At 42.0% G+C, this 27,492-nt stretch overlaps 1 protein-coding gene across 1 annotated transcript in view; it reads left to right on the top strand.

Annotated features, from left to right (window-relative positions):
- The window catches only part of chn2 (chimerin 2), a 267,250-nt gene that overhangs the window by 141,439 nt on the left and 98,319 nt on the right, over positions 1 to 27,492 (top strand). The window contains exon 2 of the mRNA XM_072283192.1: positions 20,305 to 20,343. Within this exon, the coding sequence (XP_072139293.1) occupies positions 20,305 to 20,343 (39 nt within the window). The remainder of the gene's footprint in view (positions 1 to 20,304; positions 20,344 to 27,492) is intronic.

Below are 27,492 nucleotides of genomic sequence, written 5' to 3'. Positions count from 1 at the left end.
GCCGTAGCGAGCATGCGTACTTGTGTCTGCGCCACTCTGTAATTCACCGCCAAAACGCTAGTTGGCGGTGGGGTTTCTAGGCCACTGTGTTGAGTTTCTTCGTGAGAGACATGAACGAGGAAATGCATTTCAAATATTTTCGGATGGCGGCAGGTAGATTTGACGATTTGGTTCATCGTCTCCAACCATTTATTTCGCATCAGTGTACAGACACGGCGGAGAAAAGCAACCAGAAATGCGTATGAGGAAACGCGATGCTACCAAGCAGACCAATCACAGTTGTTGCGGTCTGCGTCACCGCAATGCGTGAGTTACATTTTTGGGGAGGTGCACGTCACCCTACGGTGTAGGGTACGCGGTACCTATGGCGTACATTTGACGCAGAAATATAAATTGGGTTTAAGATTGCATCAAACAATTATGTGAACTATGGTGAGGATATCTGGGATATGTTTTTGTCCAGAACCAGAATCAGTTTTAAAATCACTGACATATGCCTCCTACCTTTTTTAAAAAAACTGAGCTGTCCTATTTTGGTGGAGAATGGTGAGGCCGTCAGGTTGCAGTGCTGTGTCTGAAGTAGTGGGTGTGAGCCATGTTTCCTTGAAGCAGAATACACAACAGTAATACACACAATGTGCTGGAGGAGCTCAGCAGGTCAGGCAGCATATATAGAAAAGAGTAGTCGACATTTTAGGCTGAGACACTTCATCGCAGTCCTGATGAAGGGTATCGGCCCAAAACATCAACTATACTCTTTTCCATAGATGCTGCCTGGCCTGCTGAGTTCCTTCAGAATTTTGTGTGTGTTACTAGGATTGTCAGTTTCTTTCTTAACAATTTCTTAATCCTCTGCTAATGCAAAGGATTAGAAAAAGTTTCAGTGGGTGTAAACCTAACCAGCTCCATCATGGGCAAAAGCTTCCCTCACATCGAGGACGTCTTCAAACAGTGATGCCTCAAAATGTCAGCATCCATCATGGAGGACCCCTACCACCTGGGATATGGCCTCTACTCATTATTGCCATCAGGGAAGAGGTACAGAAGCACACTCAACATCTTAGGAATAGTTTCTTCTCTGTCATCAGATTTCTGAACAGTCAAAGAAGCTATTTACATTACCTCTCTACTTTTGCTCTCATTTCTAATTCACGCAGATAGTTTCCTCCCAATTTGGTCGATGTAATATTTGCTGTAGTTCCTGCACTGGATTTTGCAGACCACATTGGTGTTGTCCAATAGCTTGGTTTGTTCTGTTGGTCTGCAAAGTACTCTCCTCAATGTTGCTGCTGGTTTATGCGTGACCAAAATTCTTTGTTCTTGGAGCACGCAGGACGTCACTTCCGCTCCACGTTGACGAGCGCTGTACTGTGCAAAAATCTTAGCACCCTTACTCTGTTTATGTGCCTAAGACTTTTGTGCAGTACTGTGTAAATACATAAGTACATTGATCATATGTACATAAAGTGATACTAAGCACAGGAGTATCTGTACATAGACTAAGTTGATGGGACATGATAAAGTAGTGGTGTTGGAGGGTTGGAGGTGTGTGTTAGTGGGTGAAAATGTTGCCTTCCTGTTTTTGAGTCTGGTGGTCCTGCCATGGATGGTATGTAACTCCTCCATGAAGGAGTGGGACAAAGAGTCTATGGGCAGGGTAGGTGGGATCCTTCATGATGTTGCTGATCTTTTGTCTGGCACCTTTCTGTACGTATGTTCTTGATGGTGGGGTATCTGGTGCTGGTGATGCATTGAACAGTCTTGACTTTTTGTCTGTTGCAGTGTAGTTTCCGTACCATGCAGTGATGCAGCTCTTAGGATGATCTGTATGGTATATCGGTGGAAGGTCATGAGTTTGATGTGTGTAGTCCAGCTTTCTTCAGACTCCTCAGAAAGCAGAAGTGCTGGTGAGCTTTCTCGATTGTGTAGAGTGTATCCTGGGGCCGTGAGAGATTGTGCGAGATATGGACCCAGGTGATTGAAAGTCTTGCAGTTTTCACTGCTGTGCCACTGATGTAAAGTGGCCTGCGAGTGGTGTGAGTGCTCCTGAAGTCGGTAACCATCTCTATTCTCTTGTTGACATTGAGGAAGAGGTTATTTGCCTGGCACCAGGCATGGTACCCTTCCACCTCCTCTCTGTATGCCATCTCGTCGTTGTTGGTGATGAGCCCCACCACTGTTGTGTCATCGACAAACTTGACAGCATGATCACTAGGCTGATTGGACATGAGCAGGGCGAGCGAGATCGTTCATGCATGCTTGTAATCATTAAAGATGTCGGTAAAGAATGCTGAACAACAAAGCCGTGGGGTGAATGGAGTTTACAGGTTGTTACGTGACTGTGGGGAAATTGGGATGGTGAGAAATGCAAAGCAAAATGATTGAGTAATTGTCAACAGGGTAATGAGAAAAGGAAGTGCTAAGTATATGGAAGGAGCTGTCTTTTAAAGCTCTCCTTCCTAAACTTGCAGAAATCAGTAGATATTAGTACTTACTGAAGGGGCTGGATGGCAACTAGGCAGAAAATTAGAATTGATCAAATCAAGAGGTATTGACATTTGTCAATTACTTATTTGGCTGAGATAGTAAAGATAGAGTTAATTATTGTCAGCTGATGATGGGATGGAGGCCTTGCCACAAGCAATACGAACATCATCAGCATATAAATGCTATTTTGTCGGCGAAGATTTAAAACGGCAGCTGAGAGGATTTGACAAGTCTATTGATCCTATGTTGGGAAAGAAGCAGAGGAGAGGTAGTAGGACAGCCTGAAGCAGAATAAACCTGTCAGAATTGAATTAGATGAGGACTCGTTTAAAATCTGACTTTTGCATATGATGCTTTGAACACGCTTTCTGGAATTCATAAATATTTGTTTTGAAAACCGTATATATCATGTTCTTGTGTTACCTACCATCTGTGCTTGCAGTAAAATAATTTATTGCCTTCCGCCAGCTATTATCGGAATATATTTTTGTTGTTTTTATTTCCTTTAGTTCTCAAAAAAAAACACAGTAGTGTAGCTGTAGTGTAATACCAGTGACCGGTGTTCAATTCCATTGCTGACTGTAAGTACGTTCTCCCCGTGACTGCATGTGTTTCCTCCAGGTGCTTTGGTTTCTTCCCACATTCCAAAGGCATACGGGTTAGTAGGTGCAAGTTCTGGTGTATTGACATGCAGCTGTATACATGTGTACCGCCAGATGAAACAACATTCCTCTGGACCAGGTTGCAGAACACGGTACATATAACTCACACAGAACACACAAAGTAATATTACCAAAAATAAATTTACAAATAACCAGATATGTTCCAGAAAATTGATTTTTAGCATGGGGTGCCTTTATGGCACAAGTCAAAAAATAAACAGCATAATGTTACGACAAGGAATTCTGCAGATGCTGGAAATTCAAGCAACACACATCAAAGTTGCTGGTGAACGCAGCAGGCCAGGCAGCATCTCTAGGAAGAGGTACAGTCGATGTTTCGGGCCGGGACCCTTCGTCAGGACTGAAAGGTCGACTGTACCTCTTCCTAGAGATGCTGCCTGGCCTGCTGCGTTCACCAGCAACTTTGATGTGTGTTGCTTAATGTTACTGGTGCGTCACAAGTGATCAGACCTGGATGGCGGCAGCAGTGAATTGATCACCTGGGTGTAATTGACCAGCACAGCTTGTTGAACCAGAAGGGCCTGATACCGTGCTGTATCTCTAAATAAAAAAAATCCTTTTGAGCCAAGGACAAAGGTATGTTTTCGGATTATTTGTCTTTAAGGATTATATACATACTTTTGTTCTTTTGTACCATTTGTTTAATCGCTTCCACAATCATTCTCGATCTCTTTTACTCTCTACCTCCATCCTTTGCCTCCTGACAACCCACCCACCCTTTCCCCTCCCTTTATTTGTTTCCTGTTGGGGAATCTGCAACTCTATGCGCGCATGTCCAACACTCTAAACAAGCAGTGGCTGTTTCTCCCAATCTTTTTATCCTAGCTTCTGCCCTCTTTCTTTCTCAGTCCCAATGAAGAGTCTCAGCCCAAAACATTGACTGCATTTCCCTCCAGGCTGAGTTCCTGTAGTGTTTTGTGTGTGTGCGTGTGTGTGTGTGTGTGTTGCTCCAGATTTCTAGACTCTGTAGTCTCTAGTGTTTCTATGTTTTTTTACCAGGGTGTCCCGTTAACATAGTGGATAGTGCAATGCTTTCCAGAACTGGCTGTAATATCAAAGTTCAATTCCTGTTGCTATCTGCTAGTAGTTTGTACATTCTCCCCTTGGCCACATGGGTTTCCTCCCACATTCCAAAAGACGTACAGTTTAGAGTTAGTGAGTTGTGGACATGCTATGTTGTCACTGGAGGCGTAGTAACCCTTGTGGGTTGCTTTAGCAAATCCTCGCTGATTTGATTGGAAACAAATGTTAAATTTCATAGTATGTTTTGATGTACATGTGACAACTAAAGGTGATTTTTGCTGTGTTAGATCAAGTGCATCATGACATGTATTTGCATATGTCCTCTCCGTAGATGCTGCCTGACCTGCTGAGCTCCTCCAGCATTTTGTGCGTATTACTTTGCTTTCACACGTTGCCTTTTAAAATACTATGCAAGTTATTAAAATAGAGTGTGTATGCCAGCAGACAGGTCAATCCAGCCTTGAGATCCATCAACAGCCACCTCAAAAGAATGCTAATTGTGATCCGGATTATTGACTGTGAACATTATTTCCTCCCACTTAAGAAATGGAAAGTTAATTTGCAAGCACCACCAATGATATCATAGTGCTGTGGTTCCTGAATGTCATCCCAAGTTATTCATCATGACATTGGATGCCACACCAGCAGCTGGAGAGATAATTTTTGTCTGAATAATTACATAAATATGTAATTAAAGCCAGTCTCAGTCAAAATGACCGTGAAAATGCTGAACTGCTTTTGATAAAGCCTGTTTTGTTCCCAGGGCATAAGTTTCTAATATGAGGGGGCCTAACTTTAAGCTGATTGGAGAAAAGTGTAGGTAAGATGTCAGAGATAGTTTTTTTTTACTTAGAGTGGTTGGTGCGTGGAATACGCTGCCAGGGGTGGTGGTAGAGGCAGACACATTAGAGACATTTGGGAGACTCTTCAGTAGGCACATGGATGAAAGAAAAGGGGAGGGCTATGTGTGAGGGAAGGTTTGGATTGATTTTAGAGTAGATTAAAGGGTCAGCACAACATTCTGGGGCAAAGAACCTGTACTGTGCTAAATGTCCCATGTTCCAATTTATTTCAAGGAAGGAAATCTATTGTCCTTATTTGTGGTCAAGCCAATCAGCAAGTTAAGGCCCATCAATCGCCACAATCTGATTTGACCGTTCAACCACAATTAATTTCATTTATTTTTCAAGACATGGGCATTGATAACAAGTCTGATATCATTGCTCATCCCTAATTGTGCTTTAAATGTGCTGGAAATATTGGTGAACACACACAAAATGCTGGAGGAATTCACTAGGTGATCCACAAACCCAGTGGTAAGAACATTATATTTTCCAATTTTAAGTGTGTGTGTCTCTGTGTCTCTGATTGTACTGGGACAGCGTGGTTTGAGCTACAACTAATTCTGGAGCAAGATCTTGAGTGCAACAGCTGAAATGCTGGCTGTCTCTGTGCCTTTTGCTGTGTCTTGGGCTTTCAGCTGTTTCGTATTATCACATGGAGTGAATCAAATTGGCTGTCCCTGTTGTGACAGTGCAGTTGGGCATACATATTGTTGTTGCCAGCAAAGTCCTCATCTTGCAAACGGATAAATAAAACCATTTCTTTATTTTCACCTCGTAAACTTTATTCATAATACAATTAATATTTATCTCAGTTGAAACGTCGACAGTTTATTCCTTGCCATTAAGCTGCCTGACCTGCTGAGTTCCTCCAGCATTTGCGTGTTGCTGTAATAAACCGTGCAATGCTTTTCATTCTTACATTCATAGTCAATGTGTTAAGTGGTGTTCTTTTACATTCCTTAAAGCCAATCGCACTGTTGCCAGTTATGTGGCCCCCGGGATGGTATCCTATCAATAATTGAGGGGCTTCTTCGTCCAACCCAGGCCCTCCCTCTGTAAAACCCTACACTGTGGTCCTCCCCACTGAGCCCTTGTGGTGGCTGCTTTGAGCTTCAGTGTGTCGCTCAGCACGTACTCCCGCAGCCTGGAATGTGCTAGCCGGCAGCATTCCTTTGCAGGGGTTCCCATCTGGGGGGTCCGCAGATCCCTGGCTTTAATGGTGTTGGTCCGTGGCATAGAAAAGGTTGGGAACCTCTGCTCTACAGACATCTCAAGGTGCTGGCATTCCAGCAAAGTTCACACAGACCAAAAGGTGTCTTTTCAGCTAGTTCACCCAGTAGCATTTGACGTGTGTGTGTGTGTCTGAGAACAGCCCACAGATCAGAGAGCCCTCTACCATGACACTGGCCCCATGCATCTTTCTCTTGATTATTGCTCAAAAACGCGACCCATCTGTTCATTTCCTCAGTTGTGTCCATTAGAATTACCAGGCCTGCAGGAAATGATGCTTTTTCAAGGCTGTGAATTTTTCCCTTCTAGGTCCTTTTTCGATCTCTCATACTCCCAAGTGATTTTGATTTCACTTTCCTGTCTTGTACATCTAAGTCTGATGTTACTGTTCCACATTACTGTCGTGGGTGTTTACACACCTCTAAACTAATTCAGAATTCTTGATTTTTCTCATTCTTGCCACCTTAGTAGTTTCAGGTTTTCTTTGAAGTAAATCTGTGCTTGCTGAAGACAGGTTTCTTACTATGAATTCCATTTATCTTCACTTGTATAAATATTGCTGATATCTTGGACTTTAGTTTTGGTTTCTCAGTAATAATCTGCCTTAATTGTTACATTTCAAGCAACTTTAACAAACTTGCTATTTTTTATTCATTTTCCTTCACTGCCGGACATTTATTTTCACAAACCGTGTAGTTAAGAGTTCAAAAGTTGGAAGTAAATATATTATCAAAGTACTTTTATCTTGCCAGAGAGTGGTGAATCTGTAAACTTGTTGCTACAGGCAGCTATGGAGGCCAAGTTTTTACATGTATTTTAAGGCAGAGGTTGACAGATTCTTGATTGGGCCAATACAGGGAGAAACTGGGAGAAAGCAGGAGGTTGGGGCTGAGAGGAAGGATCAGCCATGCTGAAATGGCGGGGCAGACTTGATGGGCCAAATGGCCTAATTCTGCTCCTGTATCTTATGGTCTTCTGATCTTGTATATTACCATGTGGGCACGTGGCCAAGTGGTTAAGGCATTGGACTAGCGACCTGAAGGTCGTGAGTTCGAGCCCCAGCCGAGGCAGCATGTTGTGTCTTGAGCAAGGCACTTAATCACACATTGCTCTGCGACGACACTGGTGCCAAGCTGTATGGGTCCTAATGCCCTTCCCTTGGACAACATTGGTGGTGTGGAGAGGGGAGACTTGCAGCATGGGCAACTGCTGGTCTTCCACAGAACCTAGCCCAGGCCTGCACACTGGAGAGTGAAGACTTTCCAGGCGCAGATCCATGGTCTTGCAAGACTAACGGATGTACTAATTTCTCACGGGCATTCACAGTGGATGCAAAGAAACACAATAGAATCAACGAAAAACTTTGCACAAACAAAACTCACAAAGAATCAATATGCAAAAGATGACGAAATGTGCAAATGATAATACTAGGTAAATAAATAAATAAAACTGAGAATATGAGTTGCAGAGTCCTTGAGAGTGAGTGGAATCAGTTCAGTACTGTATTGAGGTGAGTGAAATCCACGCTGTTTCAGGAGCCTGATAGTTGTAGGGTAATAACTGTTCTTGAATTTAATGGTGTGGGATCTAAGGCCCCTGTATGTCCTTCCCCATGGTCACACTGAGAAGAGTTCATGGCCTGGATGGTGGGGGTCCTTGATGATGGATGCTACTTTCTTGTGGCAGCACTCCATGTAAGTGTGCTCAGTGACACATTACTGACAAACAAGCAATGTGCAAAATAAGACAGACTATGCAAATTAAAATGCTAATAAATAAATAATATTGAGAATGAGTTGTAGGATTTTATTCTTACTCAGTCACCACTGAAACTCTTGCCGCACTGTTAGTTGTTACAAATAGAGGAAGAAAATAATAATTGGGCACCTCTGCATCATTACTTTACCTCTATTACTTATATTAATGTTAATGATAAAATATACTAAGAGGATACTTCCAGTTTTGAATCAAACTATTCCACAGAGTGAGCCAGCTTTGCTCTTTTGTTGTGAATCTGCTGACGGGAACTGATGGATAGTTACTATACTCATATCATTTAAATATTTTTTGAGATTCAGATGAATTCCAAAAATTGCAATCAAACTTTAATGAAGAATTTCAAATCATTTGGATATTGAAACCATTTCCAAGAAGCCCTAAAAAAAAAATTGGGTACATATGTAGGAATTTTGAAAATAAATCAATAGGTATTTATTATTTTTATTTGGAGATGCAGCATGGAAAAGGCCCTTCCCACTGGTTAGAACACACCTATTTAACACTATTCTAATCACAGGACAATGTATAATGGACCAATTAACATACTAACTGGTCTTCGGAGGAAATCAGAGTGCCCGGAGGTAGCGATATAGTTACAGTATTGAAAATGTGTGAATGAATCAGGAGCAGCTGTCGGCTGCGAAGTATCTCAAATTGCTCCAACATTTGATGAGATTACCGCTTGTCTGAATATTATCTCATTCCACATACCTCTGATCTCACGGAAAACATTCATCCCCCTCAATCAAACATTATCCACCTTCTGCCTTTGCGTCGTCTGTCCTTTAAGAATAAGAGTTTGAAAGATTCAGGAGACCCAGAGGGGGGGAAATGTTGGTCAGGCATTGAGGAGGATGTTTCCAATAGTGGATGAGTCCAGGACTACATGGCACAGCCTCAGATTACAAGCATGTCCCTTTGGAACTGAGACGAGGAGGAATCTCTTTAGTGAGACGATAGTGAATGACACTAAATTTGAACTTGAACTTGAAGTAGCTGAGGCCTGAGTACTGAACCAATGTCCATCACCCACCACCCCCACCAGAAAAATCTATATGATTACATCTGGCTTGTTTCTCTGTGTTCTCCCTTTTCTGTATGGTAGCAATCCGCTATCCATGCAGATTGCTCAACCCTATGAGATTTTATTTTGGCACCTTGTTTGATATCTTTTAGAACTATGTATTTCCTAAATTGATAGGTTAGCAAGTGCATGTGAACATCACTACAGGCAAGAACCCAGCCCAGCAGCCCAATATGCTGGCTTGAAAATAGAGCCCCAATCCTTCTTTATCTCTAGCACATAGTTCTACAGCTCCCTCTTCTTGGCATTTCTCCTCACCTGCCTATCACCTTTCCCAATCCCCCATCCCCTTCCCTTTCTCCTATGATCCACTCCCCTATCCTTTTTCTCCAGCCCTTTACCTTTTCCACTATCACCTCACAGCTTGTTATTTCAACCCCCCCCCCCACCACCACCACCTATCATCTTTACCTTCTAGCTTGTACTCCTTCCCATTCCCACCTGTCTTTTCCTTCTCGGATCTTCCCCCTTCCTTTCCAGTCCTAATGAAGGGACTTGGCCCAAAACATTGCCTGTTTATTCATTTCCATAGATGCTGCCTGACCTGCTGAGCTCCTCCAGCATTGTGTGCGTGTGTTGCTCTGGATTTCCTGCCTGTGTGGAATCTCTTGTGTATCTTATTTGTGCTTCATTGTTTGCATGCATATTGAGCATTTTTCATTCTTGCTTTCAAATAACAGCCTTTCTCTTCCCTCAGTGTCAGGAATATAATCAGATGTAAATTACTTGTGACTCTGCTCTTGTAGACTGATCATACGAGACCAAGAGAAATTGATGGTGAGAAACAACCTACTTAGCGGAAACTGATAAGTAATTAAAGGTCTCTCTTCATGGACTGTGAACATCTCATCTCAGTTCAAGCTGTTCTGTTCCATAAACAAGTTTATTCAGTTTTAAAGAGTTGAAACCACTCACTGATGTTCTACTTTTGAAGATATTTCTGACATTGTCCTGAGAGATTATTATTTTTAAACTTTGCCCTGTTTTACAAAACAGCAGTCTTTCAGTAGGAGCTCTTCACCAAAAATAATGTTGGTGATCATAGATCTACGATTAGCAATTGTGCACACCTAAAATAAATGTAAACTAAAATATATACTGTTGTAACACACATCAAAGTTGCTGGTGAATGCAGCAGGCCAGGCAGCATCTCTAGGAAGAGGTACAGTCGACATTTCGGGCTGAGTGCTGACAAAGGGTCCCGGCCCGAAATGTCGACTGTACCTCTTCCTAGAGATGCTGCCTGGCCTGCTGCGTTCACCAGCAACTTTGATGTGTGTAGCTTGAATTTTCAACATCTGCAGAATTCCTGTTGTTTGCGTTATATACTGTTGTACCACTTCGAAAACAGCTTTCCTGATTGCAGGCCACTGGAGTAAGAAAGTCAAAGTAAATTTATGAACAAAGTACATGTCTGTCACCATCTACCTGGAGATTAATTTTCTTGCAGGCCTTTACAGGAAAACAAAGAAATACAATAGATTTATTAAAAACTAATATATAACAAAGACCAGCAAAGAGCCAACATGCGAAAGAAGGTAAATTGTACAAATAATAAAAAAGAATAAATAAATAATCCTGAGAACACAAGTTGTACAGCCCTTGAAGGTAGTCTGTAGGTTGTGGAATTAGCTCAGTGTTGAGGTGAGTGAAATTGTCCACGCTCGTTCAGGAGCCTGATGGATGTAGGGTAATACCTTCCTGAACCTGGTGCCATGGGAACTAAGGCTCCTGTGGCCCCAGCATTTTGTGTGTGTTGCTCGGATTTCCAGCATCTGCAGATTTTCTCTTGTTCCGGTACCTCCTACCCAAGTTTAGTAGCAGGATGAGAGTATGTCCTGGATGATGGGGATGCTTGATGACTCGATGTTTTGGGTCCAAGAATTTTAAACCTGATACTTAGTCTGACTCAGAAAGTTCTAGGTTTCAATATTGGGTCCAGAAGGCTGCATTGTGCCCAGGCGGAAGATGAGGTGCTTTTCCTTAAGCTTGCATTGAGCCACCCTGTGGCATTGCAGGAGACCACAGACTGAGGTGAGATGGGGAATTCAAGTGGCAGGGAACGGGAAGCTGTGGACTGAGCATAGTTGCTCCACAGTGCGGTCACCCAATCTGCATTTGGGAATCAATGAACGGCCTGCTATCAGAATTCAGGATCAGCACATTCCTGAGGAAGGAAGACACGGGGTGGCATGTTCGGCAACCTTGGGCAATGATAAAGTTTGCAAGAAGGATATGGAGTTGCATGTCAGACTTAGGAAGCAGGAAGCAGAAATCAGCCAGGGATAAAATTCTGTTTGTTTTTAATTGTTCATTCTAAATGGATAAAGAGCACAAAGTTCCTTGCTGTACATATAATGGACGATCTAACCTGGACCCACAACACCTCACTAGTCAAGAAGGCACAGCAGCGTCTATATTTTCTGAGGAGATTGAGGCCTGCAAAGCTCCCCGCCCCCAGTCTAACATCTTTCTACAGGAGCATCATCGAGATTGTCCTGCCTGGCTGCATCACTGTGCGGTACGGAGGCTGCAAGCCATCGGACTGCATGATCCTCGAGAGGACAGTAAAAACTGCCAAGAGGATCATTAAGGTCTCTCTCCTCCCATTTGTGAATTTTACCAGGAGTGTTGCAGACAAAGGTCCCAAAGCATTTTTGAGAATCCCTGCCACAATCTCTCTGACCCACTACTATCAGGGAGGGGGTACAGGAGCATCAGGACTAGGACTGCCAGACAGGGTAATAGCTGCTTCTTCCCTGAGGCTGAGAATAATGAATACCCTGTCACCACTGAGGTCTCGTCACTAGGACAGCGAGCTGTCTGCTGTTTATCTGTGCTGCATAATTCATGCATTTTGAATTATATTCATTTATGGTAATACTTTGTTTCATGTGCTGCGTGCGTGTTATATGTATTGTGAGTGCACTGTGGTCCAGAGAAACGTGGTTTCATTTGGTTGTAAATATGTAGAGCTAGATGATGATAAACCTGATCTTGAACTTGCCATTATAGTGGGGATCAAATAATCTTATTTACAGTTTATTGCTGCGGTCTAACTGGCCGGTGGTGTGGTGGCATCCACACTGGACTTTGAGGTGAGTGATCCTGCGTTCCATCTGGCCAGCTCCTTGTACACTTTCCATCCATGCTGGGTTGAGCGTCGAGCTAGCAACCCTGCCTTATTAAAAAAGACAGACAAATGCTAATGAAACAGCAAGGATGCCGCTTGTTGTAACATAAGGCACAGAGAAGAGCAATCTCTGTGGTCACTGCTATTGGGGACCTGCCCCTCCCTCTCCCACACTCTGACTGTATACACACTGAGAAGTTGAAATTAATTTCCATCAATAATGAGGAGTGAAACATCTTTAGCTGTGGATATATTGTATTTGCACCCAAAGAAACAATGACTTGAACAGCAATACCATGTTAATGGAGTCAGAATTCTTCATCTGAAAACCTAATATGGTGTGAGTTTCCCTGATGCATGTAATGTAATTTGAATGATGTTATAAAAGAATAGGCTCATAGGACTACTGCCTTAACATGTTGAAAACCATCTTTATTCATGACTAGCGTTGGGACAATATCTAATTAATGAAGTACATGACAGTGGTGCTATCATAGAGTTGTAGAACACTACAGTACAGAAACAGGCCCTTTGGCCCATCTAGGCCCGTGACAAGCTGTTTAAACTGCCTAGTTCCATTGACCTGCATGCAGACCATAGCCAGACATCCCACCTTTCCCAGAAGTTCCGGGAGTCTCCCGCATATGAATAGTGGTTCCCTGATGCCCGCAAATTATATACAATATCACGGAAATCAATTTTTTTGAGAGCGAGAGAAAGCGAGAGAGAGAGAGAGAGAGCGCGAGAGCAAGCAAGCGAGCAAGAGAGAGTGAGAGCAAGCAAGCAAGAGAGCGCGAGCAAGAGAGAGCAAGTGAGAGAGCGCGAGAGAGAAAGCAAGCGAGAGAGAGAGAGCGCGAGCGAGAGAGAGAGAGTGCGCCATGGCAGAGTGTTCCAAAAAGAAATAAAACGTACGTCACCCCAGACTACACTAAGGTGTACCGCTGCCTAATAGGGGTCAAAATAACGACAGTGTTGCTCGCTGCACTGTTTGCAACAGTGACTTTTCTATTGCCCATGGTGGGTTAAGACTGTAAAAGACGTGTTGAGGTGAGTTTAACAGGTGTCATTCGTTCATTAGCATAGCTAATGTTATTTAAACCAGCTGGCCAGCTGCTAAGGAGCTACTCTATTGCAGACATCCCACCTCTCCCGGAAGTCTCCTGCAAATTGATGGTGCTACCTCCCTGAAATGAGATTTGCAGGGTGGGATGTCTGCATAGCCCTCCATATCCCTACCATCCATGTACCTGTCCAAATTTCTCTTAATTGTTGAAATCGACCCTGCATCCACCACTTCTGCTGGCAGCGCCTTCTACCCTCTCACCACCCACTGAGTGAAGAAGTTCCCGCTCATGCTCACCTTAAGCATTGACCTCTAGTTGCAGTCTCACCAAGCCTCAGTGGATCACTACAAATACAAATACAAATTGTAATATATATTCCTTTCTTTGTTTGTGACATTTGATTGCAATTTACATTAAAAGGGGTAAAAATCTTCTGCGTTGTGCTAATCATAGAATGCTGTAGTCTTTTTCAAACTAAATTCAATATCTAATCTACCTGTTGAACTAGTAATTTCCATCTTCAAGTGATTTCAGAAGTAGAACCTCTGGTTCAAAATCATCAGATCAAACAACTTAGACCACATGAATTTATGCTGAAATAAAAATAGTCAATTTTAACAATAATATACTGCACAAAGATGAGAAAATCTGCAGATGCTGGAAATCCAAGCAATACACACAAAATGCTGGAGGAACTCAGCAGGCCAGACAGCATCTACGGATAAGAGTAAACAGTAGATGTTTCAGGCCGAGACCCTTCATATACTGTTCGTAGTGTAGCAGTTACTGTAACATTAGCAGCACTAGCTTCTAAGTCTGTGTGATTTAGTTTCTACGTAAGGAGATTTAAATTCTCCCATGACTGCATGGGTTTCCTCTGGGTGCTCTGTTTTCCTCCCACATTCCAAATATGTACGTGCTTGTTGTGGGTATACGGTACTGATACCAGGCTGCCCCCAGCACATGCTTGGACTGTATTGGTCATTAACACGGACGACACATTTCACTCTATGTTTTGATACACATATGACAAATAAAGCTAATATTTGGTGTTTAACTCCTGTTCAAGTCAGTTTGAAGAATGAAGGAAATTTTGGACAACTTTTCATTATACATCATCTTAAATTTTTAAAGCGTAGCTATCCCAGATACAGTTTAAAATGTATAAATGTTGGGTTAATAGGAGGGTAAACCTGGGTGCGGGAGGTGAATTTTAAAGAGCTCTACTTGTAGGTTTTTTTCCAGCCTGTGACAATAAACCTGAACTTGAACTTGCCATTATAGTAAAAATATTATAAAAATCATATTTTTAGGAACATTCGCTTCCCCTCTGCCATCAGATTTCTGAAAGGAACATGAGCACTAACTCACTTTTTGCTTTATACTGCATCACATATTTATTCTTATTATCCAGGCCATACTTTCTTGTCGCTGCTGCCATTGGGAAGGTGGCGCACGAGCTTTAGTCCCACACCACGAGATTCAGGAACAGCTATTACCCCTCAACCATCAGGCTCCTGAAACAGAGTGGCTAACTTCACTCACCTTGACACTGAACTGATTCCAGAATCTATGGACTCACTTTCAAGGAGTCTAGAACTCATGTTCTTGTTATTATTTATTATTATTTGTCACTCTTGTATTTGAACAGTTTGTCTTTTGCACAGTGGTTGTTTGTCCATCTTTGTTTGGGTGTAGTTTTTCATTGATTCTGTTGTGTTTCTTCGTAACTATTGTGAATGGCCACAAGAAAATGAATTTCAGGATAGTCATTATGTGCCGTGTTGTATGACGTGGGCAGTCATGGGCTTTCCATGACCATAATTGTCCTTGGCAAAAATTTTTCTACAGAAGTGGTCCGCCATTCCCTTCTTCTGGACAGTGCCTTTACAAGATAGGTGACCCCAGCCATTATCAATACTCTTCAGAGATTGATTGCCTGATGTCAGTGGTCATCAGGACTTGTGATATGCACCAGTTGCTCATGTGACCATTCACCACCTGCTCCCATGGTTTCACATGACTCTCATCGGTGGGGGGTGGAGTGGAAAGCTGGTGCTACACCTTGCCCAAGGGTGACCTGCAGGCCAGCCGAGGGAAGGAGCACTTTACACCTCCTTTGGTAGAGACGTATCTTCAACCTGCCACTCGGTAGTATATGGTGACATACAGTATATGTACTTTGATAATAAATTTACTCGCAGCTTTGAACTTTGATTTCTTGCTCTCCCACTTTTCTGATCTTCCTTGGTGTCCCATGAACTTGGTGATCAGTATGACAGCTTCAGGTATTTCTAAATTGTTCTTGTAATTATTACAAATGCTGATAATTAAAACTGCAGACTCCAGGCCACTGCTATTCAGCTGAATAATCTTAAATGACTCTAAGAATGATCAAACGAATATTAATACACTCTGTGGCAGTGGCTTGTGGTTGAGTAACTTCATCCTGCTATAGGGCATATACTCAATTGTTCAGAAGCTTCACAATCAATTAGTATTTTCATATGTCATTGAGCTCTTCAAATCTCAAGTTCATCTGCTGATACTCTCTCTGCTCTTAACTGGTTGATGAATAAGCATTTTGAAAGCCAATTTAAAAAGATGATAGAGTAAGATCAAAACAAAGTAACATTTTTTTTCACCTTAGATTGTGGAATAGGTAAGAAAACATGAGTTTTAAGTGAAAAAAGTAACTATAAATAAACCATAAATAACTCCTGACCATCCAAACTTAACCTTCTCCTATTCACGGGACCACTTACTATGAGCAATTAACCTACATAGTATGTCTTTGGATGTGGGAGGAAATCGGGGCACCCAGGGAAATACTTGAGCACATTGGGAGACTCCTTCCAGAGAACTCCGAACTGTAATAGCATCTCCCTAACCGTGGCACCCATATATGAATGGTATTGCAAAGTAGATGATACACTGTACATTCCAATATTTTCCCATTTTGTTTTCGAGTTTTTCTATTTAGATTAGTTTTAACTTGTAGATTGATCACGAGTTTCTGATTCAAATTGGAAAATGTTTGATTTCTTTCTTTCTGTCAAATATGTTTAATCAGGTCAATAATTTTGTAAAATTAGAGTAAGATAAATTTCTGACTGTAGGAGATTTTATGCTATTATAAATATTCAGAAACTGATATTTTTATTGGAACACAAATGGTGGATAACTCTATTTCCACTATTTTGGATTGCAATAACTTTCCTTTTTAATTTTTTAACGTCGTGGAACATACAGAAACTTTGGAGGTAACTACAAGTATTTTTCACATCATTCTGCAGCTTAGATTAATTTATTTTGCAATAAGAAATGAAAGACATTGAAGTATCAGTTTTGATATTTTTACTTCTATTTTTAGTTAACTTTTCCTTTACTTGTATTGAGCAAGTTATACTGCTGGAGAAAAAATAATACAAAGATGAGGCATTATAACATAGGTCATATTCAAAATTTCAAAATGATTGTTCTTCTGGATAGAAACTTTACTCTGTTATGTATAGCAGTTTCCACTCTAGGACACACATGCTCAATGTTTCAGGACCAGCTTCTTCATATATCTGAACGGAACATGAATACTGCTCACTATTTTTGCTTTCTTTTGTACCACTTCTTTAATTTTTTTTGTATATCTCTGTTTGTAATTTGTAATATATTTTATTTTGTGTATTGCACTTTGCTGCTGCTGTGAAATAACAAATTTCACGACATACAGAACTGTGTTAAAGTCTTAGAAACATAGAAAATAGGTGCAGGAGTAGGCCATTCGGCCCTTCGAGCCTGCACCGCCATTCAGTACGATCATGGCTGATCATCCAACTCAGAACCCTGCACCAGCCTTCCCTCCATACCCCCTGATCCCTTTAGCCACAAGGGCCATATCTAACTCCCTCTTAAATATAGTCAATGAATTGGCCTCAACTGTTTCCTGTGGCAGAGAATTCCACAGATTCACCACTCTCTGTGTGAAGAAGTTTTTCCTAATCTCGGTCCTAAAAGGCTTCCCCTTTATCCTCAAACTGTGACCCCTCGTTCTGGACTTCCCCAACTTCGGGAACAATCTTCCTGCATCTAGCCTGTCCAATCCCTTTAGGATTTTATACGTTTCAATCAGATCCCCCCTCAATCTTCTGAATTCCAACGAGTATAAGCCTAGTTCATCCAATCTTTCATCATATGAAAGTCCTGCCATCCTAGGAATCAATCTGGTGAACCTTCTTTGTACTCTCTCTATGGCAAGGATGTCTTTCCTCAGATTAGGGGACCAAAACTGCACACAATACTCCAGGTGTGGTCTCACCAAGGCCTTGTACAACTGCAGTAGTACCTCCCTGCTCCTGTACTCGAATCCTCCTGCAATGAATGCCAGCATACCATTCACCTTCTTCACTTATATAAAAGGGGCGTGTCTGTGTATATATGGGATGTGTGTGTGTGTGTATATACTGTATTTGTTGTCAATGTGGAGCGGAGAATGAGTTTGGAGTTTGTAAATTTGGTGGGAGCAAAGGATGTTGGGAATGGTGAGGGTGAAGTGCCACAGGAAGGGTATGAGACCAGTGCCAGAGAACGAGTGCCAGGGGCGAGGGTTGACGCATGTGCAGGCCTGAAAAATCCAGTCATGGTAGTTTGATTCCAAACAATTATAGATTCATATATTATCAAAGAATATATAACTTATACAGCCTTGAGATTTGCTTGCTCAGAGGTAGCCACACAGCAAGAAACCTGAAGGAACCCAATTAAAGGAAAAAAATAAAATAAAAGACTAACACTCGATGCTCAAGAGAAAGAAAAGAATAAAGATCATGCAAACAATTGAAGCGAACAACAACAGCATTCCAAACCAAAATTAAGTCCTCTGATCCGAACCCTGGAGTAGGCCCAAAGCCTTGCTTATTAGTTCATCATATTAGCAGGCATGGAACACAGCAGCCGGGGCAGTCTTCATAGCCTCAGTGCCATGGAAATGACCATCGCAGAGAGAGAGAGAGAGAGAGAGTGAAATTGGTTCATGTCCCAACCAATACCCTAGCTTTTCAGTTTACCTGGGCAGGCATTTAAATTGACCCAACAATGGGACAGGAAAAGGGTCTGTGCCCTGGAGTGAGAAGAGAACACCGTGGACAGCGAGGGAAATCAGCTGTTTCCTCCAATCTGCGCCAGCATTTAAATTGTACCTTGCACTGGGACCCAGCTGAAGCAAAAGGCTCTGGGCCTAGACCAAGCTGCACAGCAACTCGCTCCAGGCCCAGATTTTGGCGCCTGGCCTGCAGCCACTCTCAAGCTCTTCAAATCTTTTCATTGCCTAGAATGATCCAACCTCGCTCCCAGGCCATCTTTACGGGCATTGGAACTCCATGTGTAAAGATTCTGCATCACACCATCTCCCGAACTTGCCTTGCCCTTCACTGTTTGCGGGAACAACTTAACACAAGTTATTTCAGTAAAGGTCATTTTAGTGATGTTCTCGAAAAATCTCTCTGGTGCTTCCTGCTCCCTTCCCTCTTTCCCAGCCATGATCCTGCTCTCAGTCCACAATAGAGGCCCATATCAGAATCAGGATTTTCCCCACTCACGTATGTCATGCAGTTTGTTTGTTTTTGTGGCAGCAGTAAAGTGCACTACATAAAATTACTACAGTACTGTGCAAAGGTCTTAAGCTCCCTAGCTATATACTGATATGCAGTACTGTACAAACGTCTTATTTTAAGCTCCCTAACTTAAAGTACTGTATACTGTATATTAGTGATAATAAACCTAATTCTGATTCTGTAATTCATTGCCATAGATGGCTGCAGAGGCCAAGTCATTGGGTCCTTGATTATTAAGGGCACCAAAGGTTACATGGAAGTGGTATGAGGATGGGCTTGAGAGGGATAATAAATTAGCCATGATGGAATAGCAGAGCAGACTTGATGGGCCGAATGGCATTCTTAAAGGATAGAGTAACCGGCAGTTCTGGCAGGTTCTAACTTGGTGCATATTTCAAATCCCACCAAGGATCAGCTTCTGACTGGAAAGAGTGGTGCAGACACAGTGTTGAATCCCAGTCACCCTGCAGAATCTAAATGTAATGCTTGAATATTGCTTAAAATGCGTTTTGAAAAATCATTGGTCCAGACAATGCACGTGAAAGAAGCAGTCTGTAAGTGATTTATTCATTCTATTATATACAACATTAATTCTTTGCGTGCTATAACTTAATTAAATGTGTATTATTTACGATTTATAATCCGAAAAGTCTGATTTCATCTTTAGAACTATTTCATTTTGCTGTATATAATCAATAGTAGAATAGCATATGAAACAATTATGGTGGACAACATGATTAAATCACCTAGCAGACAACGTGTATAATCTGTGTTACATATCTGGTTGAACATCTTTGACAGCTATATGAAACAACACACACCTGCTGTGGTCTTCTGGTGCTGTAGGCCGTTCACTTCAAGGTCTTTCTGAGATGCTGTTCTGCACAACCTTGTTGTAGCATGTAGTTATTTAAGTTACTGTTGCCTCCCTGTCTGTTTGAACCATTGTGGCCAGTCTCCTCTGACCTCTCATTAACAAGGCCTTTTTGCCTATAGAACTGCCACTCACTGGATATTATTTTCTGTTTTTGTTTTGCACCATTCTCCTAACTCTAGAGACTGTTGTGTGTGAAAATCTCAGGAGAAGCATAGTTTCTGAGATACTCAAACCAACAATCATTCCATGGTCAAAATCACTTTGATCATATTTCTTCCCCATTCTGATGTTTGTTCTGAACAACAACTGAACCTCTTGACCATGTCTGCGTGCTTTTTTTTGCACTGAGTTGCTGCCACATGATTGGCTGAGTAGATACTGGCTTTAACAAGCAAATGTACCTAATAAAGTGGCTGTAGAGTATATAAGTGACATGTATAAACAGATGCAAAGAAAATGTGTATTCCTCACATTTTTTTCTTATTTTTTCTAGATGCTGAAGAGTACCAGCCACCAATATGGAAATCCTACTGTAAGTTTAAAATTTGACTGTATTTATGATATGTATTGCTGTACATAAGGGAAGTGCATTAGTGTGATCTCATGTGAATAAGAGCACCAAGGCATTTTCTTTCTATTCCCATTTTAATGACATATTAACAGTGTAGATTTAAAGTTTATTTTTAATTAAGTCCATATGGGCAAATTAACAGATGTAATTCGCAGTAAAAGAAACCATTAATTCATCTAATATGTTGGTTTTTGGTGATCAAGTGGCCTATTTATGAAGCAGGTATATATAATAATGAAAGGCTGCTGCTGCCCTCGTTAAATTTCCATTAGAGGGCATTCCAAAAGTAGAGACAATTAAGAAACAAAAGAAGTGAAATTAGTTCCTAACTTCAATTTTACTTCATCTTGTCATCACTGTGTGTGCTTATTGCTTTAGCAGTGCTCTGGCGAGATCACCTAGCAACTGAGTGGTTCACTATGTTTAATCACAGTCTCATAATTTGTCTGAATGACATTACATAGAAACATAGAAAGCCTACAGCACAATATAGGCCCTTCAGTCCACAATGCGATGCCGAACATGTACTTATTTTAGAAATTACCTAGGGTTACCATTACCTAAGAATGTAAGATTACAGGCACAGTTTTCTAGGGGGGGGTAGAAAGAACACAATTCAATTTTTTACATTTCTGGCCAGTGGAACACCTTTCATATTTGTGTGAAGATCAATGAGAATCTCACAGTCTGGACCAAGGAAATAACAGAGGCCAGCGGCATACAGTTATAGAACACTACAGCACAGAAACAGGCCCCTTGCCCCATCTAGTCAATGCCGAACTATTAGTCTGCCTAGTCCCATCGACCATCGCCCTCCATACCCCTCCCATCTATGTACATATCCAAACTTCACTTTAATGTTGCAATTGAACCCGCATTCACCACTTCCACTGGCAGCTCGTTCCACATTCGCTCCACCCTCTGTGTGAAGAAATTCTCCCTCAGGTTCTCTTAGATATTTCACCTTTTACCCTTAATCTATGACCTCTAGTTCTAGTCGCACCTAAGCTCAGTGGAAAAAGTTTGCTTGTGTTTACCCTATCTATACCCCTCATAATTTTATATATCTCTCTCAAATCTCTCATTCTCCTACGCTTCTAACTTTTTCAAACTTTCCCTATAATTCAGATCCTCAGGTCTCAGCAATACCGTGACTATTTCCATTGCCAGAGAAGGCTATTCCAATTTCAGATAAAACTATCACTCGGAGGTGTCTGTATTTTGTTACTGTTGGAACTTTGATGCACTGACGTCTTCCAGAAAATATCAAACTTGTTCCCTTGTAACACACACAAAATGCTGGAGGAACTCAGCAGGTCAGGCAGCATTCATGCAAATGAAAAAACGGTTGACTTTTTGGGCTGAGACCCTTCGGGGCTGAGAAAGATGAAAGGAATGAAAAGATGAAAAAGATAGGGGGAGGGGAAGGAGGCTAGCTAGATGGAGATGGGTGAGGCCAGGTGGGTAGGAAAGATAAAGGGCTGGAGAGGAATCTGATAGGAGAGAAGAGTGGACCATAGGAGAAAGGAAAGTAGGAGGTGACTCAGTGGACAGAAGAAGGGAGAAATAGATATTCATGCCAACAGGTCCGAGGCTACCCAGACGTAATATAAGGTGGTGCTCCTCCACCCTGAGGATGGCCTTATCGTGGCACAAGTGGAGACCGTGGACTGATTTGTTGGAACGGGAATGGGAATTAAAATGTTTGGCCACCAGGAAGTTCTGTTTTTGGCAGATGGAGCAGAGGCGCTTGAAGAAGCGGCCCCCCAATTTCAAATGCAGAGAGTGGTGCGTACCTGGAACACACTGCCGTGGATGGTGGTAGAGATAGATACATTAGGGGCATTTAAGAAACTCTTACAAAATGTGGGGCTATGAGGGAAGCGTTAGGGTTATGGTAGGTTATAAGATTGGCACAACACTATAGGCTGAAGGGCCTGTGCTGTGATGTGCTGTATTGTTGTATGTACTCTGATCAATCTGTCCCTTCCCTCCCATATAGCCTTTCATTTTTCTATCATCCATGTGCCTATTTAAGAGTTTCTTAAATATCCCTAATGTACCTGCCTCTACCACCACCCATGGTAGTGTATTCCATGCCCCTACCACCCTCTGTAAAAATAACCTACCTCTGATATTCACCCCTATGCTTTCCTCCATGCACCTATGAGTTATGACCCCTTGTGTCAGTCATTACCGCCCCAAAATGAAGTCTCTGCGTCCTCCCTAAAGCTTCTACACCCGTCCTGTATTAGTGTGACAGGAACCGAACAGAATAATGGGTCAGTTCAGCACTGTGGGCTGAAGGGCCTATATTGTGCTGTGCTATGTTCTCGATTATACTTACTTAAGTTCAAATCACTGGGAGTCTTTGTCCTTACTAATCATTTATTTATCTTGTTCTATCTGGTTATGTAATAGGGTCAAAGGGTGTTGCAGTGCAACCTTCTCATCACTGTAATCTATTGATTTTATTTAGAGATACAGCAGTCTAGCAAGCTCTTCCAGCCCAACCAGCCCGCGCTGCCCAGTTACTCCCTTGTGACCAATTAAGTTACTAACCCCTACATCATTGCGACATGGGAAGAAATCAAAGCACCCGGAGGTAATCCGTGGGGTCATGGCGGCAAGATTTTACAGGCAGTGGCGGGAATTGAACTCGGGTCACTAGCATTCCACGAGCCACTATGCTGTTGTGCTGCCCCTCACACAGTGTTACGATCCTGCCACAATGCCTTCAAGAATCTCCCTTCCAGAAAGCAAACTTAGAAATATCGGTGGCAAACTTGCAGCTGGAAATGAAGAAACTGCTTTAACAAACAGGGATATGAAATCCTGTCCTTAACTTTTCTTGCGGTATAAAATATAATAAAGCCTCATCATTATTCATTTACTTTTCCAATCTGCATTCCATAAAACTACCATGTGAAGAGAGTTCCTGCAATTTTATTTTATTTTATTTAGAGATGCTTCTGGTCCACCAAGTCACACCACCCAGTAAACCACCTGTTGAACCCTAGTCTAATCACAAAATAATTTACAATGATCAATTAACCTACTAATCAGAACATCTTTGGTTGTGAGAGGAAACCAGAGCACTCAGAGGAAACCCACAAAGTCACAGAGAGAACGTACAAATATCTAACAGGATACCAGAATTGAACTCTGATGTCCCAAGTAGCATTGTGCTAACCACTGCGTTACATGGCACCCTTTTTATCTTGAACTTTATTCTCATTCCTAGCATTCTGTTTTCTCTTTGCCTGCCTGCGGTCAGATGTGGAGCGTTCTACTCTCAGCATGTACTTGGACTCCCTGCCAAAAATGCATACTTGGCAAATTCTTTCCTCCCTCCGTGGCCCATTAGGCATCTTCCAGCGATTTAATTGAGAAATAGGCAACCTGTTCAACCTCGCTCAGTGAAGCAAAGCATCTGTTAATGCTGGCATTTTAGCTCATTGCTCTTCTGAGCTGGGAGTTCACTACTGTTCAGGCAGCTGGACTAGCTACTTTGATGAATCAGTTCATAAACACGTCACCCCCCCCCCCACCCCCCCACCAGTGACTGCGGACAGCAGCTTGTCAGAGTCCTCTGTCCTGGGCCGAAGGTTGATCGGTCCTGTGGCTTCCACTTTTAGCACACGACTTCGATTGTCTTCTTGGTGAAGGTCCTTCCTTTCCCAAGGATGAGGTCTTCTGACCTTCATGTTGGCATTTCTGCAGCTCTGGGGTTGCTAGCTTCCTGCCCAATCCTCCTCCTTCCACAGCCAGGCTTGGGACTGTCCATAAAGGAGTTGGTGAACGATATGAAGTGGCAGTGTCAGAGCAGTGCTTGTTTATTTAATTGTTATAAATAGGAATCTACCTTTGAATTAACTGAAATATTAAAAATGACCCCGACCAGCCAGGGTCTTCTTTAGCCAGGGGTTGGTGAACCTGTGAAAATCATTGCTAGAGATGACTGTGGAGGCCAAGTCATTGGATTTATTTATTTATTTATTGAGATAGAGCATGGAATAGACCCTTCCGCCCTTCGAGCTGCTCTGCCCAGCAACCCCCAATTTAACCATAGCCTAATCACAGGACAACTTACAATGTCTGATTGTCCTAACAACTGGTATGTCATTGGACTGTGGGTGGAAACCAGAGCACCGGGAGGAAACCCACATGGTCACGGGGCGAACGTACAAACTTCTTATAGGCAGTGGCGGGAATTGAACCCGGGTCGCCTGTACTACTAATTACTGTGCTAGGATGAAGGATGAAATGTTTAAGGGGAACGTGAGGGGGAACTTCTTCACTCAGAGGGTGGGTGAGTGTGGAATGACTCATCGACCTTAATCCTGGTGATGCCTGATTTGAAGCTTTTGTATTGTCTGCACGGTTGAGGAGACAATCCCTGGTGTGAGTGTGCTATTTGATTATGCTGCTTGCTTTACTGAGTCAGTGAATAGAGTCCAGGGAGGGGAGGCTGGCTTCTGTAATGTGCTGAGCTCTGTCCACAATTTTCTGCAATTTCTTGTGGTCTGCCACACGAAGTGGTGGTGCATCCTGATAGAATGCTTTCTTTCATGGCATCCACATATTAAAAAAATGATGGGGCTGAAATGGGTCATGACAAATTTCCTTACTTTTCTGAGGAAGTAGAGGCGCTGGTGTGCTTTCTTGGCCATAGCATGTTGTTGGCCGGACCAGGACAAATCATTGGTGATAGTTTGACATGCATCAATTCCTACCTATAGAGTTGGGTGATAACAGAAGCAGAATTTCTGGAGCTAAAAGGATACGAAATTGAAAAATGCATTTTACGTATTTGCCTTCATCCAATCATTTTAATCAGAAAAGAATTAAAGCAAGTTTACCAGCTATAATAGTGCAATCACATGAGTTGGATATGATGTTCTCCGAAGGGGTAGTCTGTTGGTGGGTCCTCTGGTGGCTGTAGAGGCCAATCCGGGATCCACATGTTCTGGTGCAGTGTGGGCAAAAGAAAATGGTGTCTGTGGTTAGTGGTTGGGTGGTTTAGTTGCTCAGTCTGTCCTTTCACAGCTGCTGCTTATTCTCTGCGGCAGAGTGGTGTTGCTCTCATGTCGTACAGCTCCCTCTTGAACCGATTTCCTCCGGGTGTATCTGTTGAGTGCAATGTCCTCCCAGTTTTCAGATGTAATCTGGAATTTCTTCAGGCTCATTTTGGCATTACCTTTGAAGTGTTTCCTTTGCCCGCCAGGGGCTCGCTGACTTTCCTTGAACTGAGAGTAAAGGATCTGTTTGGGGGACATGAGCTAGGCATCCTTTGGAGTTGGTATTGTTCTATCGTGGTGGAGATGCTGTTCATGTTGGCCTCCTCCACTATGCTGGTGTGAGTGTGTCTGTCCTTCATAAAGATCTCTGGTGGTATAGTTCCAGGGCTTTCAGGTGCCTGTTACAGATGGTCCATGATCCATCTCCTTACAATAGTGTAGGAATAATTTATAGATGCAAACCTTAAGGATCAGCATTGACTGGAAAAACAAGTGATCACTGTAGGATATGGCTGTCACATTTTTAAGCACATTTGACTCACCAAATCTTTGTTACTGTTCTCTCATTTCTAATTTCTTGCAATGCCAAAATCGACGTTCAGCGCGACAGCGTAGTGGTTAGTACACTTTACAGTACAGATGACCCGGGTTCAACTCGCACAGCTGCCTGTAAAGAGTTTCTACGCTCTCTCCGTAACCTCCCACATTCCAAAGATTTACTGGTTGGTGGGTTAAATGGCCATTCAGCACTGTGTCTTAATAAGTAAATAAATTTATTATCAGAGTATGTATATGCCACCATATGCTACCTTAGATTCATTTCCTTGCAGGAATTTACTGGAAAACAAAGAAATACAATAGAATTTATGAAAAGTATACATAAAGGCTAACAAACAACTAATGTGATAAAAAGACAAATTATGCAATTAAAAAAATACTGGGAGTATGAGTTGTAGAGTTCTTGAAAGTGAGTCTGTAGCATTTTCCTTAAACTTCTGACAGCTATACAAGGTGTCACCTAAATGGTTATAGCTAAGTATAGGGAAAAAAAAAGATTTACGTAAGTTTGAGTATGTAATTTGAGTCCTGCTAGTGCATGATTTCGTGAATATAATTAGTTTTATAGGTATTGCAGTTACAAGGTGGCTGCCTTCTCCATGCAATCATATATTTACAATGAGATTTACTTCAAGTTGGCAATCAAATTGGATTGCCCAACACTACTTTCAATCTGTGAAAACAGATTACATAAAAACACCAGAATCAGAAATGCTGTACAAAACTATTCGCCATTTTTCACACAGTTTTTTTTAAACTCATAGAAAATTTGACAACATTAAAATGATGGGGGGGCTGGTTTAATCTGTTCATTATTTATAGTAGAAGTGTTTCTCATATATCTGTTCACTAGTTCATGGCAAATAGGATGCAGAGGGAATATCTTGTAGTGATTATATTTTTCTTTATAAATCCATCTTCCTCTCTCTCTAGTGACAGCCAATCTATACAGTCCCAGAGAGAGGTGTAGAATGCCCAGCCTTTGTTGTGTGGAACTAGGTATAAGGGTGTGTGGTGGATAATTTGCAGTTTGCCTGCAGTTATTAATTTTTATGTGATTCATCCTTTCGTTAAGGGGGAAAATGAAGTGACTTTGTTTAACTAATGGGGTGTCAGTGATTGGAGACTTGTGTAGGATGCCATCATGGGCACTAGCCTCAAGAACACAGCTTCCATTATTAAGGACCCCCATCACCTAGGAAATGCCCCATTCTCATTGCTACCACTTGGAAGGAGGTACAGGAGCCTGAAGACACACACTCAACATTTCAGGAACAGCTCCTTCCCCTCTGCCATCAGATTTCTGAATGGACAGAAAATTCATGAAAATCACCCACTTTTCCTTTCTGTTTGCCTTTTTATATATATATATATATATATATATATATATACACACACACATATTGTAAATGTATACATAATTTATAGTTTTTTATTATATATATAAAAGTTAAATTAAATAAGATGGGGAAAAAAGAGGGAAACAAAAGTAGTGATGCAGTGTTCATGGGGTCAATGTCCATTCAGAAAT

The sequence above is a fragment of the Mobula birostris genome, chromosome 19 (assembly GCF_030028105.1).
Source record: "Mobula birostris isolate sMobBir1 chromosome 19, sMobBir1.hap1, whole genome shotgun sequence".
Lineage (NCBI taxonomy): Eukaryota > Metazoa > Chordata > Chondrichthyes > Myliobatiformes > Myliobatidae > Mobula > Mobula birostris.
The sequence above is the reverse complement of the archived record's forward strand: the minus strand, read 5'-3'. Positions and strand labels throughout refer to the sequence as shown.